Below are 16488 nucleotides of genomic sequence, written 5' to 3'. Positions count from 1 at the left end.
AACATGTTTGTGGGGTGCACTGAGCCATAGAGCCTGGCATCAGTAGGTGCAGACCTCCTAGCCCCACCTTGCTTACCTCCTTTGGAAGCTTCTGCTCTAGCAAACATGGTCCCAGAAGCTCATGGGTGAGGTGGTGTCCATCCCGGAAGGAGTGAGGAGAGGCAGTAAGCTTTAATAATTCCCTTCCTGTAGTCCAGCATATTCCTGAGAGTTTGCCTGCCAGGCTTTAGGGTTTGGGGCTGACCTCTAGCTGCAGGAAGTCCTCTCATCTGATCGGTCACCTCAGAATCTGCAAAGGACAGGGCTCTGTGCAGGAAGATCTCCAAGGAGGCCAGGGAGGCTGGCCTCAGGGACCAGGTTTGCCCATACTGACTGAAGATGAAACCCTTGGCCCAGCCTCTCTGAGCCCCCACCTGCTCCTTGAGGATCGCCCGCACCTTGTAGGACTCTTGTAGGACGGACTCATGTCCGTCAAGCACTCGGCACACAGGAGAGGTTCACTCAAGGCTGTGTCCTGTTGTTTCTTCTTCTCCATTTGATTACAAATTCCACGGTCGATGTGTTCATCATTTTATTTATATAGTTTCTTTAATAGAGTCCACATTTCTATAGAGCTTTATTTATACAGTATGAAATAGAGACAAGTTCCTTGTCTTTTGGAGGTCCCCTTCCACATTTTACAAGTGGGGGTCATAACCCAGACTCTATAGGGATATTGTAAGGATTAAATGAGGGAACACAGGCAAAGCGTTAACTGTGGTTATTGGCACATATAAGGAAAAGCTCAGTAATGTTAACTTGTTGCAGATATAGTGCAGGGCACATAATAGATGCTCAGTAAGTGCTTTGTGGGTGCCTGTGTTGTGAGAGGCCTTGTTTGGGCTGGGCCAGGCAAGGGGCTTTCCTTGCAGCTATGGGCAGTGTTTCCAAAGTGGAGTCTAGATCAGGGCAGAGGCAGAAAGCAGGAAGGCTGTGTCCAGTGCAGAGCAGAAGACTGAGTCAAATCTGTGGAAGGAGAGCAAGGCCCAGGTGGGAGAACCAGGGGCAGCCTGGGGCAGCAGCAGCTCAGGGTGAGAGACAATACACGGCAGGAGCAGCCTGATTTAATGTGGTCCAGGTGCCTAGCATGGCCTCTGAGGCTCTTCACAGCCAACCCCTGCCTGCTGCCTACTCTGGGCACCCATGCTTCTCCATGCTTGTGCCTTTAAAAGTGTTCCTCCTGTAGGGTGAAAGCCCTTGTCTCCTTCCCCTGTTCCATCTCAGAGACAGAACTGTGGTCAAGTGCAAGGGGCTTGGTTGCTAGTGCCCTTCCCTGCACCGCCCCTACCCTGCCCAGTGAACTCTGAATTTCCCTCGGTCACCCTCATCCTGTTACTCTGTCCTACTGACTTTCTCCCCAGCTCACTGGCTTCTTGCATTCTCTTGGTACCCCCAGTGCCCAGCACGGAGCCTAGAGCACAGGAGAGGCAGTGTAGGTGTGGAATTATTAAAAGCATGGGCTCTGGGCTTAAGTCCTAGCTCCACCACTTCCTAGCTATGCAAGCTTGGTGACCTGCCTAACCTCTCTGGGCCTCAGTTGCCTTATCTGGGCATTGGAATGATTCTGTTAACTACCCAGAGTTGTCAGGAGGATTAAATTAAGTCATTCCATGTAAAGAGTTTGGAACAGATCTTAGCCTTAGTAGGTGCTCAAAAAAAATGGCAGTTGTTACTATTAGGTATCGAACACATGAATGAACAAATGAATGAAGGTTGTCTGTGCCACTGAAGGGACAGATGTTTCTTATTCATCTCTGTAATCCCCACAATACTCCAGAGTGGCGGTAGGTGTCGTGCTCCATAAAGGTGTGTGGCATGAAGGGAGGAGACATTGGGATAATAAGTTAAATTTGATTCAGATTTAACCAAAAAACCCACCAAAAAAAAAAAAAAAAAAAAAAAAAAAAAAAAACCCAAACCAAAAAACTGACCACTCCTATTAGATCTACTTAGTGCATGAATTTTTGCTGGGCTTACATCACTGCTTTGGATCCGTCCATCCTGCTAAAGTATAAAGTTCAAATCCATGTTTAAGGTCCAACAATTACTCAGAGCATTGTACCTGTGGGTTTCTGTGTTAAACAGCTCTTCCTCTCTTCTCCTCACCCCACCTCTCCCCTCCCCCTCCCTCCCTGCCTCACTTCCTTCCTTCCTTTTCTTCTAGCCAGGGAATTTTTCAAGAAATCTCACCTTGATGGGATGTCCAGCACCTAAAAGAGGAAAAATGTAAAGGGCTCGGGGAATCACATCCACTTGGCTTTTTCTTCCGTCTCACACCCCGAGTGACACCTGAGCTGCCCTCAGGAACCTAGGGTGCTGGATGTTGATGTAATAGGAATGTGGGACACGCAGTGACATTTGTGTCGGCAGTGCAACTGAGACCCTGAGGGCTGGGTCCAGCTTCGTGGGGTGAAACCTAGACAGTCATATCGGACATCACACTCAGAAGGACCGGTGCTGGGGTTTAACATGCCACTCTCAGCATCTTGAAATTCTTTGTAATTTTTGAGCCAGGGGCCCTGCATTTTCATTTTGTGCTGGGCTTCAAATGATGTAGCCGGTCCTGCCTAGGGCATGATTTGGGTCCCAGTGCCATAAGAGCAGCCACTTTGAACGGCCCCATCACCCCATGTGATGCAAGCCTGAGTGCAGCCCCATTTCCCGGCTTGTCCTGGTTACATAATGGATGATGTCTGGTGGCTTTTCCGTAGACACCATGTTTTCTATTCTAATTGGCTCTCAATATTTCTATCTTGGCAGCAGATACCACTTATTAAGGCTTTTTCATCCAAGTTTCACTGTACCTGGCATAAATCAGTGAAATACTTAGTATGTAGAAATGCTAGTTGCTTCATAGGTGCCTTGAAAAGCCATTTGACCTAAAAATATATATATAACTTTTATTGATGTTATATAATCACTGTTGCCTGATGCATATGATATTCATTATAAATGCACGTTTATGATGTCATTATTCTGCACAATTTCTTAGACTCATAGTTTCCAAATGTTGGCTGTAGATTAGCTTGATTCCTCCTACAGATGGGATCTTTTTTGAAAAGGCAAGCGCACTGCTCTTCTGACTACCCAGTCCCCCAAAGTTCCCCTAAGAAAGGGGCTCCTGTGCAGGTGCACTGGGGATTAATCAAGTATATAGAAGAAAATAGTATTCATATTTAGAACCAGAGAACAGAGTAAATAACCACAGAAACAACACGACCACAAAAACGGTCACCTAGAAAGAAATAACTTCACAAGTTGTCACAAGAAAATCTTGTGAGTATTCAAAACACCAGACTTAGAGAAGGATGTAATCACTTGTATTGTAAAAAGATAATGTATCTTTCACTTGACAAAATGATCAACTACTAGGTTCGTTTTCAATTAATGAAATCTCTACTAAAGTAAAATTGTATTGAATTTCCTGATTTTGGTAATCACTATTGCTGTGTAAGATACCATTCTGGGGGGAATCTGAGTCATAACTACATAAAACCTCTCTGTACTATTTTAGGTTTTCAACTTTTTGTGGGTCTGTAATTATTTTAAGAAAGGAAGTTAAAATTTTTATATACGTGTATGTACACATACACACACACCATAGCATACTATAATGTATTTAGGAGCACATCTATGAGTGAAAACAAGCACTTTTTTGTCACATGCCTAGTCAAGATGGTGACTGGTCTCTTTGCCTCTCTCTGGTCATTTATCAAATAAAGTATTGGGTTTAGAAACTGTAATGCCCAAACCCCAGCTAATGGTAGCTGATAGCTTCAGTCATTTAATCTTTCACCGAGGGAGTATCAACAGCAGGAAATAAACTCATTTTTAAGATCATATTTTCTTGTCTTATGACCTAGAAAAGGAGGAACGATGCCAAGAGCAAGGAACAAAAAGGAAAGAAAAGGGAGCAAAGATCCAAAATGACTAATCTGCCAGAGCCCGATTTGTCTGTCCTTTCTCTTAAGTTTAGCACCTGATCTGGATTATTACATCATTCCAATTTTAATTCTAGTTAGAGTGAATTTTTTTTCAATTTAAGTTGCTTAAATTGGAAAAGTGGAAGTAATGACAAAAGCTAAAGGAATTGTTAAGGAATTGAACCAATTGGATAAAACATTGAAAACAGGAAGGAAATTTATTTATTTGTTCATTCATTCAGGAAGGACTCTTCTGCTCTCAACTCTGTGTCCTCTGTTGTCTGACGCTTTTAAGGATAAACAAACCATAATCTCTTAGCATTTTCTTTCCAGACAGTAGAAAGACAAGAAACCAGGAGACAAGTTGCTTTGCTCTGTATCATCAGGCATCAATAAATGCTATGAAGAAATAGAAATGTAAAGATATGGAAGGGTGGAAATCTGAGAAAGGAATCTTTAATGCTTGGAATGATGTTGCTCTTGTAACAAGAGGGAGATGGAGTTAAAGCCGTCATAAATCTAACAGATAAGCAAACACAAACAGTTTCAATCTTAATCTTAGTGATGTGTCAGTGAAACTTGATTGCTATATGATTTTAATTTTAATTCTAGTTAAAATGAGTTAATTTCCCCCCATTGCTGGGAATGTTGTAATTTTTACACAGATTTCGTATAGCAACAGACATAAAAATCTTCACATTTTTTGACCCGTGATACTGTACTGTGATTCTGTTTTTTTTTTTTTAATTTTATTTTTTTATTTGAGAGAAAGGGGTGGGGGGAGAAGCAGAGAGAGAGGGACAAGAAGACTCCTGCTGAGTACAGACCACGCCCCCCCCATCCCCAATGCAGGGCTTGATGCCAGGGCCCTGAGTTCATGACCTGAGCAGAAATCAAGAGTCAGTTACTTAACTGACTGAGCCACCTAGGTGCCCCAGTACTGTGATTCTTATAGATACTGAACCCAAGGGTGCCTGGATGGCTCTGTGGGTTAAGCTTCTGCCTTCGGCTCAGGTCATGATCTCAGGGTCCTGGGATCGAGCCCCACATCTGGCTCTTTGCTCAGCGGGGAGACTGCTTCCCCCTCTCTCTCTGCCTGTCTCTCTGCTTACTTTTGATCTCTCTCTGTGTATCAAATAAATAAATAAAATCTTTTTAAAAAAAGGTACTGGAGGTAATGCCCTCTTTTTTATAAAAAATATTTTGTAATACCCCCTTTACTATCCTGAAGTGAAATATAGATAATACAACTTAATCTAGAGATATAATTTTAAGAATTCAAGACAATACTTAAAAGAAACAAAAGGAATTTATAATAAACATAATAATATAGAGGACAATGCCTGCATCTATGCATGGGATTACCATGGCAGCTTCTAGCAGACTGAGGCCCTATGTTAGGAACCTGTCATAACTGGGAACATCATACCAGCTTGCATGTCGCTGGTCTAAAGCAAGTCCTATGGCCTTCTCTAACCTTAGGGGGCAGGGAGCTTAAGCCATCCGTAGGCCCAGATGGGAGGAACCTGAAAGCTTTGGTGTAACTGAGTTAGGCTCTGCTCTATCAGTTGGCTATATGGGTTTTAGTACCTGGCTTTGACAGGACACTGACTGTGGCATAGTCTTCTGTGGGTCAAGACTGAATTGCATGACTGGCTCTGCCCAGCACTGCCAGCAAAGCTCCCCTAAGCAAATATGCCTTGATAAGTTTCCAGCATCCCTCTCATAGGCAGGGTGACCCTTTATAAATATTTTTGCATCACTTGGATCATGAGATTTATTCTCTGGTAATAACCAGAAAAAAAGGGGGGTAGGGGACAATGAATGCTCTTTGTCTAATATATTGATATCAAAACAATTAATGACAGTATAAAATTGGAAACAAGCCAAATATCTAAGTGAATGGGAATGTCTAATTAGCTATGATGGTTCCAAATACCTAAGTGAATGGGAATGTCTAATTAGCTCTGATGGCTCCAAACAAAAATATTATAGTTATTAACCAGATAACTAGAATCAGAGACAGCAATGTGAACCAAAATGTCATTTAAGATATACTGTTGATTGAAAGTATATATATCATTTAACATCATCTCTATAAAAACATCAATGTATCTCAAAGAAGGAAATATTCTAAAGTTAGTTTTGTATGTGATTGAATCAGCTGTTTGTTACTATGTAACAAACCACCCTGAAATGGAGTAATGTAAAACAACACCCAGTTGTCAGCTCATGGTTGTGGGAGTCGAGGGTTTGGGCTGGGCTCACAGGCGGTCGTTCCTCTGCCGGCCTAGTAGGCCCACTTGTACCATGGCGGTCAGCTAGAGGCTTGGCGGGATGTTTGGTCCAAGGTCGTCTCACTGACATGTCTAGTACTTGCTGCCAACTATCCCTTGGGCCTCTGTCTGTAGCAGGCTAGACATGGACACCTTTTTAAAGCAGAACCGGAAAACATGCAGTAATTTAGGGCAAATTATAACTTTAAAGCTGCCGGGGGAAAAGATTGATGGATCTTGTTTTATGTATACATTTTAATTCTGTTCCCCAAAGGCCTAATCAACCATAGAATATTAGAGGCAAAAAAGAAAACAGACCATCCATCTATCTGGATCAGGGACAGCAAGTAGGTTTTATCTGAAGTGTCAGCTAAAATACTGGGTTCCAAGACTGGCCTTAGAGGCTGACATCTCAGGTGGGAGAGAGAGTGGTAAGTAGTTAGCTAGTTAGTCAAGTGAGCCGTGGGGGAGGGATTGACAGTGGTAGGGTAAGCACCACCCCTTTGCCATGGCAAACAGAGACCTCTGGGAGGATGGGGTTTCTATTTGATGCTTTCCAAGGTGTTTGCTAGAAGCAACTAGCCCTTAACTGGCTGCAGCATTTCAAGACACTCTAGCTTTTTTTTTTTTTTTTTTTTTTTTACATTCTTGACAAATGACTGACAAATCATCAACTGTCTGGCCAGGTTGTGGTGCGGGCACTGCTGGCTCAGTACAGCAAACAGCATAAAGAGAAGCCACTGGTCAGCTGCCTCCGAAACTGGGCGGAGTCTGGGAGGGACAAGCTGAGAACCAGGTACGTAACTGCTTAGGCTGGGACCACCCTTGGCCCTCTGTTTCTTATTACTGGGTCTGGGCGTAGGGAGCCTTGTCACAGCACAGCTCCCTCTTGTTGAAATTTTAAATATTCCATTTATGCAAACAGTCCACAACTAGGTAGCATCATGCTCCCATTCCCCAGCTGGAGAACCAAAACATTGCTGATTCTGTTCTTATTCTATTCCTGTTCCTTCTTTATTGTGTGTTCATTATTCCAAACACATCAGAGGTTTTAATCCCCCAAACTCCATGAAGTTGGTTATTATTTCCATTTTATAGATGAGAAAACTGAGGCATAAAGGTTAAGAATTTTGCCTGGAGGTATGTGCTAATAAGCGACAGAGCTAGGATTTAATCCCAGGTAATTTGGCTTCAGGATCCATGTTTTGCTTGTTTGTATTGATTTTTTAGAATTTTCTTTAGGCTTAATAAATAAGGAGTAGTGTATGTGGTATTCTGTAGCTTCCTGTTTTCACTCTACTTTGTTTCTAAGATTCATCTAAGTTGTGATATGGGTAGATGAAGAACTGTTCTCTTTGTGTATCATATTTCATCATGTGTATATACCCCAATTTGCTTATCCATTCTAGTCTCCGATTTCAGTGGACACTTGGATTGTATTTTTGATATTTGGTAAAAAGCTCTTATGAAAAATCTTGTATGTTCTCTGGGGAATATGTCTAAGTTTCTACAGGGCCTTCAAATTTAGTTGCAGTGACTCAGAATAAGAAATAAATTTTACATCAACCACTGACGCCCACACATCCATAGAGGCAGACACCACTGAAGCAAACATCTCATGAAACAATGCTTAGCCTATTAGTCGTCATGGTCTCTGGTAGTTTTCAATTGTTTTTTTAAAAAATACTGTTGCTGTTGTGTATTATTACCTAGAAGTGAGATTGCTGTGTGGGGAGTATGGCAATGTTCAACTGTACTAGATAGTCACTGTACAAATTTATACCTTCACCAGCAGCACGTGTCCTGTGGAACCGTATCCTCACCAACACATGGTTTTATCAGTTTTCATTTTGTCGATACTATATATGCCTATACGTATATATAAAGATCTCTCTCTGTGACTTTAAATTGTGTTTTCCTTAATGCTCTTAAAGTTGAGCACGCTTTCACAAGTTTATTTGCCACTTATATTTCTTCTCATTTGAAATGCCTGTCCACGTGTTGTGCCAAATTTTCTTTTTCTTTTTCTTTTATTCTTACTGATTTTTAGGGTCTTTTTAATCCTTTATTGTTACAGACATTACACCTACCTTCTACAAGTCTGTGCCTTGTCTTATATTTTCTTTATGGTGCCTTTTAACATAAATTCTTAAATTGCTGTGGAATTTATCAATCTTTTATTCTACACACTTGCTGAATCTTGTCTACTTTCAGATCTTGAAGTATATGTTTTTTAAAGTTTGAGAGTTTCCCCTTTCATATTTAATTCTTGAATCCAGTAGAAATTTCTGTCTGTAGTGTGAGGAAGGGATCTAATTTCATTTTTTTTCTCCTCTAGGGATTGTCAGTTGTCCCAGCACCATTTACTGAATCAACTGTCCTTTACTAGTGATGTGGGGCCCTCTCTGGCACTACTGTAAATTCCCATTTCAGGACTTCTTTGTTCCTAGCCTATTTGTGTATCCTAATCCAACAATACACTGTTGCAATTACACTAGTTTTATAATTATTATATTATATTATATTATATTATATTATATTATTATATCTAAAATATAATTCAGAGTTGTGTTGGCTTTTCTGGGTCTTTTGTACTTCCATATAAGTTTTGGAATCTGTTTGTTAAGTTTTTCAAAAAGAAGCCCTGCAAACACAAAAGGAAACTATTCTTTGACTGTGGTTTTATGAGATATATAGGGTAGTCAGATTCATAAAGACAGGAAGTAGAACATGGTTACCAGGGGCTTGGAGGAGGAGAGAATGGGGTGTTATTATTTAGTGGGGACAGCATTTCAGTTTGGGAAGATGAAAAATTTCTGGAGATGAATGGTGGTGAGGGTTGTACAGCAGTTTGAATATACTTAATGTCATTGAAATGCACCCTTTTAAAATGGTTAAAAATTTTATGTTACGTATATTTTACCACAATTTTTTAAAATCTGCTCTAATTTTCTTTCAAAGTATTAAATCTATAGATTTGCAGAAAAATTGATGTATATACATATAAAACTGATTCTTGTCTCAAAGATTTTAATCTTCTAAGTGTTTTCTAGAAATTTATAATTTTCTCCATACATAGTATATCCTTTGATAGATTAATTTCTAGGTACTTTATGATTTTATTATTGTAAAAGGAATACTTTCAAAAAATTATGTTTCTATTGTGCCCATTTATTATAAAAATAGTTGACTTGTGTATATAAACCTGATGACAAAAAATAATTCCTTCTGTATCTATAGATTCTTTGAGTGTGTTTTTTCTATAGACAATCATACCATCTGCAAATAATGACTTTTTCTTTCTTTCCACTTGCTATTCCCTTTTATTCTTTTTCATATAGAAGGTATTTTTTTTTGTCTTAGTCCTGGTTTTTAAAAAAATTAGCTCAACATTTCACTATTAAGAATGATGTTTGCCAAAAAAAAAAAAAGAAAGAAAGAAAGATGTTTGCAAAGGTTTTGATAGACCCACTTTACTTCCTAAAGAAGCTCCACTTATTGTTATTTTAAACATATTTTTGTCATTACTAGGTGATGAATTCTACTGCAAATGATTTTTTGCTTCTATTGAAATGTTATGTGTCTTCTTTAGTTTGTTCATGTGATAAATAACCCTCATAAATCTTTTAACTTTAAACTACTCTTTCCTGCTTGAAAAGCATTCAATTTTGCTTTGCTGCACTGTCATTTTTATATTTTCCTGAGTTTGGCTTGCTAGTGTTGTTTTAGCATTTTTGTTTACTTATTGGTCTACTGTTTTCCTTTCTTGTAGTTCCCTGATTTGAATTTATATGAAGTTTTACTAGTTTCATAAAGCTATTTTGGGAGTAGTTTCTTATTTTGTGGGAGAATTTGGTAAGTTATCTGAAAATTATCTTGGCCTGGGAGAATATTTAAACTACTGATTCACTTGCACAACACGGGTTTAAACAGCACAGTGCTGTCCCTTCGATAAACACAGGACAATACTGTAAATGTATTTTCTCTCCCTTATGATTTTCTTAATAACATGATCTTTTCTCTAGTTTATGCTACTCTAAGAATACAGTATATGATACATACAACATACAAAATATGTGTTGGCTGTGTGTGTTATTGGCAAAGCTTCCAATCAACAGTAGGCTATATATAGTTGAGTTGTAGGGAAGTCAAATGTTAAATGAAGATTTTTGGTTGCACTGGAGTCAGCACTGCCCGCCCCCCCAGCACCATGCTGTTCAGGAGTCAGCTGTGGTTTAATTGTTTTAAAACCATTTAGGCTTTCTCTTCTTGTGTTGGCTTTCATAAATAATATTTTCTGGGAACTGATTATTTTGATTTGAATTTATTGGCATAAGGTTTTTCATACTGTTCTCTGATTATCTTTTAAACTTCTGCTAGATCTATAGTTATGTTCCATTTGTCATGCCTAAATTGATTTCTTGAGTTTCTGTCTTCCTTATTATTGCTTAATCTTAGAGGAAGTTTGTCTGTTTTTTAGTTTGTTTTTTTCGACAACCAGCTTTTCCTTTTTGTTGATCCCTTCTATGGTACCTTAGTTTTCCACTTCATTGATTTACGCTCATAAATATGTTGCTTCCTTTATTCCATTCATAAGGAATTTATTGTGGCTTTTAAATTTTTGTGTTTTTTTTAAATTGCTATTTTATTTGGAGGCAGATTATTGTCTCTGTAACCAAAATGTGTGGAACTAATTTCCAAGGAAAGTATTTATTAGGAAATGTCATCTTACAATCTTGATTAAAAACATGGGAGAGGGTATGTGCTTTGGTGAGTGCTGTGAAGTGTGTAAACCTGGTGATTCACAGACCTGTACCCCTGGGGATAAAAATATATGTCTATAAAAAATAAAAAATTATATATAAAAAAAAAACATGGGAAACCCAATAAATAGTAGTGTGTGGGACTTTTCATATCTGTTGGCATAAAGTGAAATTAGGAAATCTGTAGTCTGTCCTTTTTTCTTTTTTTCTTCTTTTTTCTTACTACTGCCCAGGTTCCTATTTATTTAAACTGTAGTGTATCTTTTTTGGGGTGGGGGGGCGCGGCAGGAGAAGGGCAAAGACAGAGGGAGAGCAAGAATCTTAAGCAGGCTCCATGCCCAGCATGGAGCTGGACACAGGTCTTGATCTCACAACCCTGAGACCACAGCCTGAGCCAAAATCAAGAGTCAGATGCTTGACTGACCGAGCCCTTCTGGTTCCCCAAACTGTAGTCTATCTTAAAGCTTAAAAACATCAGCTCCCATATTCTAGGACCGTTTCACTTAAGTCTCTATTAGTTGTAATGTCTCAATTTATCCTCACACACTCTACAAAGTCAGTACATCTTTTTAATATGTCTAGCCCTGAATGAGCATTGTGTAGTACTATTAGCTTTCTCCCCAATTTATTAGTTTGAAAGTTTTCCAACATATAAGGAGTAGAAAGAACAGTACAGTTCCCGTCAGAATCAGTTCCATCCATTCAGGAAACTTGTTCCCAAACTGGCAGCAAATCATCTGTCCTTTCATTTCTTTTCCAGATAGTAGAGCAGGGCTCGCTTCCATCATTCTGAAAGCAAAACAGACCCTCACCCATATGCAAATCTATATTCCTAGCAAATTTTCCGGGATAGACTTGAGATGTGCCAAAGGCAGTATTCCAATTGTAAATATTTGGAAAGTTCCAGTCCATTTATTTTTGTCTCGGATATTAACCTCCAAAACAGTACACATCTCTCTCCCCCAACATCCAGGTTTTACTGATTCAGTCTGTCTGTGTTCCTCTACTTAAGTCCCAAAACCTTGCTCTGATTTTTATGTATATTGAGAAAAGCTGTTTCATCCAACATGTTTTCAGTGTATGGGGCACTTCTCTAGGCATTAGTGACATGGCAGTGACTGTGGGTTCTCAGCCCCCATGGAGTTTATAATCTAGTGGAGCACTCAGATGGCAGTCATACTGACCACTCATGAGAGAAGGACCCATGAGCCGGGGGGTGGGGGGGGCATGAAGAAAGATGGGTTGAGAACTTCTTGGGGCTCTGAAATGCCTCCAAGTTGGCCGTTACTTTGTGTGGACACCCAGAAACTACCCCTTCACGTGGACTATGGGAGGAATTGGTGATGGTTCTGAGAAGTCTTCATGAGACTAGGGGAGGGAGGCAGGGCTTGGTTCTGAGCAGGACTGTACCTAATTCTGCAAACAGCTCCATCTTGTCCTCTCTTGTCCTTTCTTGTCCTGATGAATGATGTTCTCCCCCTCAACCACAGGGCTGCCACTGGAGCTCTGGCTGCTCTCATCAGCCCACTGATCCTTAGGAGACTTGGAGTTGAGGGAAGTGAAGATTCCCTATTATACTTGAATGTTTTGCCATACTGTATTATAAACATTTTCAAGTGTGGAGCAAAATTAAAATAATTTTAGTGAACATTTATACATCCACCATCTAGATTTTACTGTTTAACCTGTTATTGTGCTTGTTACATCACATATCTATCCATTCATCAATTCCTCAACCCACCCAGCAATTCATCTTTTTTTCTCTGATGCATTTCAAAGTAAACAACAGACATCAGCATACTTCTAAATAATTCAGCATGAACATCATTAGAGTTTGAAATTTGGTTGTAGTTTTTTTTTCTTCTTATGTAGAATTTGTGCAATGAAATGCACAGCCCTTCAGTGTGCATTCACTGAATTTTAACAAGTGTGTGCACCTGTATAACCCAAACTCTTGTTAAGTTATAAGTCATCAGCATCCAGAAAGTTCTCTTATGTCCCTTTTCAGTCAGTTTCTGTGACCACCACCCCAGATGCATTCACTGATAATCTGAAACTTTTCTACCACAGATTAGTTTTTCCTGTTTTAGAATTTCGTATAAGTGGAACCATAAATTATGCACTGTTTTGTAGCTGGCTTATTAGCATGGCATAATGCCTGCTGAGATTCATTCACGTTGTCATGTATATTAGCTTGTTCCTTTTATTGCTGAGTAATATTCTATTTTATGGATCTACTAGGATTTGCTTTCCATTTTTTTATTGGTGGATAGACACCTGCGATGTTTTCAATGCTTTAGTCTTCCCAGTTGATCTACTGTGAATATTTATATATAAGACTTTTTGTGAATATATGTTTTTTTTCTCTTAGGTGAATTGTTGGAGTAGAATTGTTGGGTCGTAGGGTATGTGTTTATTTAGTTTTATGAGAAACTATGGGAAAATTTTCCAAAGTGGTTTTGCCATTCTACACCTCATCAATAAATATGAGAGTTCTGGTTGCTCTGTATCTTTGTCAACATTTGATGATGTCAGTATATTTAATTTTAGTCATCTTAGTGGGTATATAATGATGCCTCTCTGTGGTTTTCTTTTGCATTTCTTTGATGACTAATGGTGTGCATTTGAATTTAATTTAAATTTAGAGTCATTTTGACCTTTTTATAAAATAAAAGGAGATTGCCTTTAGCGATATTCCTATTTTTAAGAGAATCTGCACAGCCTTTTATACTAGGTGAGCTTCCTAAAGCTATGTGATGTGGCCATGCTTGGCATGTAACTCATGATAGCGTGGGTGGATGAGATCCACTTCGCATAGCACATGAAGTTCACAACCTCAGATGGACATTCTGATTGGTAAACATTCCAAAAAAGATAGTTTCTAAGAACAAAATTTATAGTCTCCAGACTTCCTAGTAACAGTCTACAGAATGACTGAAACATACTTTTCAATAAAATGTGACAGTTCTTTACATTTTTTTGTTAAAGAGACTAGGAAAGAGGCTCAACCTTCTAAAAAGACTGGATTCAGAATAAATATGGATATAATTTAAATTTCCTGGTACTTAGCCTATAAATGACCTCCCACCCTCCTGTCAACATGGAGGGCAATTACAAATTCATTGCTAGGCATTCTCAAAAGCATGGTGTCAATTGCTTCTTAATGTTTCTCTTGTGGCTTCTGACTGAGCAACAACTGCTACCTGCAGGTTTAATTTTAATTAACGAGCATCTAAGTTATTTGGGTCTTATGATAACTTACTTCCCAAGGATTTGGGGTGAGGGGAGGGCAAAGAGGTGGCTAGGCTATGGGAAACCCTAAGTGTGAATTAACCCCTTTGCTATCTATCTAAATGGAAGTTTCATGAGGCAGGGTGGGAGGGGTTGGAGGGGTGCAAAATTAGCACAAAAGGCAGAGCCACATATTGAAAAGTCCATAGGGTTTTAAGGGAGACTTAGGTGTTTTAAGTCTCTTTGTGCCTAAGTCTCTAACTCCCCTGTGGCTCAGTTTCCTTATTACCAGATGGGAAAGATGGAAATTACTACCTGCTGAAGAGAGTCATTATCTCTGCAGAACATGGTACACTGCACTTTTCCATAGCCCTCTCACTGCCCTCTGGAGCTCGTTTTCCCTTAAATACAGGTATCCCCTAAGACAAAACCCAAGCCTGAGCGTGTTCTGCCCATGTGACCTTGAATGGATTGCTGAAACTTGCTGAGCCCCAGTTTCCCAAACCATACATTGAAATAATTATGGTATCTGTATCATAGAATGTCTGAGATTGTTGAATATTACTCAGCAGTAATAAGTACATGTCCTGATACATTATGTATTTAAGAAATATTATTCATTGACAAATACTTTGTGATGGATGTATTTGGCTACCAACGTTCATTTGTAATCATTATTATAACAAATGCCAAATAATGGTTGAGAAGATTATCATAAACCCGAAGGATGGAAATTATATAGCTCTTAATGAAGAAAGACTATATAAAATGTTGATTAACTACCTATAATACAAGAGGAAGTAAAAAAAAAATAGGAAACCAAATTATCTTTATACCACAAGGACAACCACATAGGATCAACTCAAGCCAAGCATTCATCAGAAAAATCCTGAAAGAAACATGAATATAGTGAGTGAGAGATGTGAGGGGCTGGATTGTACTTACATTGCTCTTCTACTGGAAGAAAATTCTTTTTGAAAGAACAGACTGTGTCTGTTTTTTTTTCACATGGCATCCTTTGGTGAGGACAAAATAATAATAATGGTCACTGTGTTTCTCCTTCAGCTTCCTGGCATTTAACATGGACACAGTCGATAATCTCGCCTTTCTATTGAAAGCAGTGAATTTTCGTGAAAGAGTTCTTCAGCGGAGTTTGGTGGCCAGAATTTATTATAAGGTAAAGATACGTTGTGTTTTTTCTTTTGGACACGTGTCTAAGGCATATTCTTGCTGGAGAACAATCTGCTAAATGTGGTAGAGGATGAGTCAGGGTAATTACAAGCTTCTGGAAATGGCTAGAGTTCTTACAGGACATTTTTATGACATGACAATCCTGCTTGTTCTTCAGGCCCCGATGCTACTGTTGAACGCTTTGTGTTGTCTTTTAGAATTCTGCCCGCAAGCCACCATTGGGCTGCTGTGAGAGTTGAAGAGTGGAGTAATTTTAGCCCTTATTGGAATTGAAAAATCATTGTCTATATGTATAATGAATACTTTGTTCTCTGGGGGAAAAAGGTACATAAGGCATATACAAAAAATTACCATTGGATTAGCCTGAGATACACTCTCTTTCCTATTAAAACACCCATGACATGGGGCACCTGGTTGGCTCAGTTGGTTAAGCAACTGCCTTCGGCTGAGGTCGTGATCCTGGATCGAGTTCCTGGGATCGAGTCCCACATCCGGCTCCCAGCTCCATGGGGAGTCTGCTTCTCCCTCTGACCTCCCCTCTCATGCTCTCTCTCTCTCTCTCTCTCTCTCTCAAATAAATAAAATCTTAAAAAAAAAAAAAAAAGAAAGAAAGAAAGAAAGAAAGAAAGCAAAACACCCATGACACCCTGCAAAAACATAAAACCTTATATTAGCATTGATAGAAATCTAGAAGGAAGTTTGCCAAGTGCCAATGGGGATGGTCTGGGGAAACATTCCCCACCCCAGCAATATGTTTCATCTTCTAATGCCAGCATGAATAGACAAAACGACTCTGAGATGTTTTACTTATCCTGCTCTCTGCCCAGGCTCAGGGGCCCAGGGCTACTGTAACCTAAGAACAGACCACTTCCCCTCTTCTGAATGGGAATTAGTTTCCAAGAGGGCCAGAATCGGGCCCCATGCAACTCTCACCTTTTAACTCATCTCTTTTATACTGATTCTAAGATCACACCTCCTAGTACAGCCACAGAGCAAGTAGAAGGGAAGAGGATGAATAGCACATGAGAATGGGTATTCTCTTAGGAAATGCTCTGGAGGCAGAAG

General features: G+C 39.4%; 1 protein-coding gene across 3 annotated transcripts in view; it reads left to right on the top strand.

The window, feature by feature from the left end:
* ACOXL (acyl-CoA oxidase like) overlaps positions 1 to 16488 on the top strand; it is a 350659-nt gene that overhangs the window by 231869 nt on the left and 102302 nt on the right. For all 3 annotated transcript variants that reach the window (XM_004770976.3, XM_004770974.3, XM_013044972.2), the window contains 2 exons: positions 6925 to 7034; positions 15298 to 15409. In XM_004770976.3, coding sequence (XP_004771033.1) covers positions 6925 to 7034; positions 15298 to 15409 — 222 coding nt within the window. The remainder of the gene's footprint in view (positions 1 to 6924; positions 7035 to 15297; positions 15410 to 16488) is intronic.

The sequence above is a fragment of the Mustela putorius genome, unplaced genomic scaffold, assembly GCF_011764305.1.
Source record: "Mustela putorius furo isolate JIRA1106 unplaced genomic scaffold, ASM1176430v1.1 tig00000281_pilon_pilon_pilon, whole genome shotgun sequence".
In the NCBI taxonomy this organism is placed as follows: Eukaryota; Metazoa; Chordata; class Mammalia; order Carnivora; family Mustelidae; genus Mustela; species Mustela putorius.
Note: the sequence above shows the minus strand (reverse complement) of the source record. Positions and strands in the feature narration are given on the sequence as shown.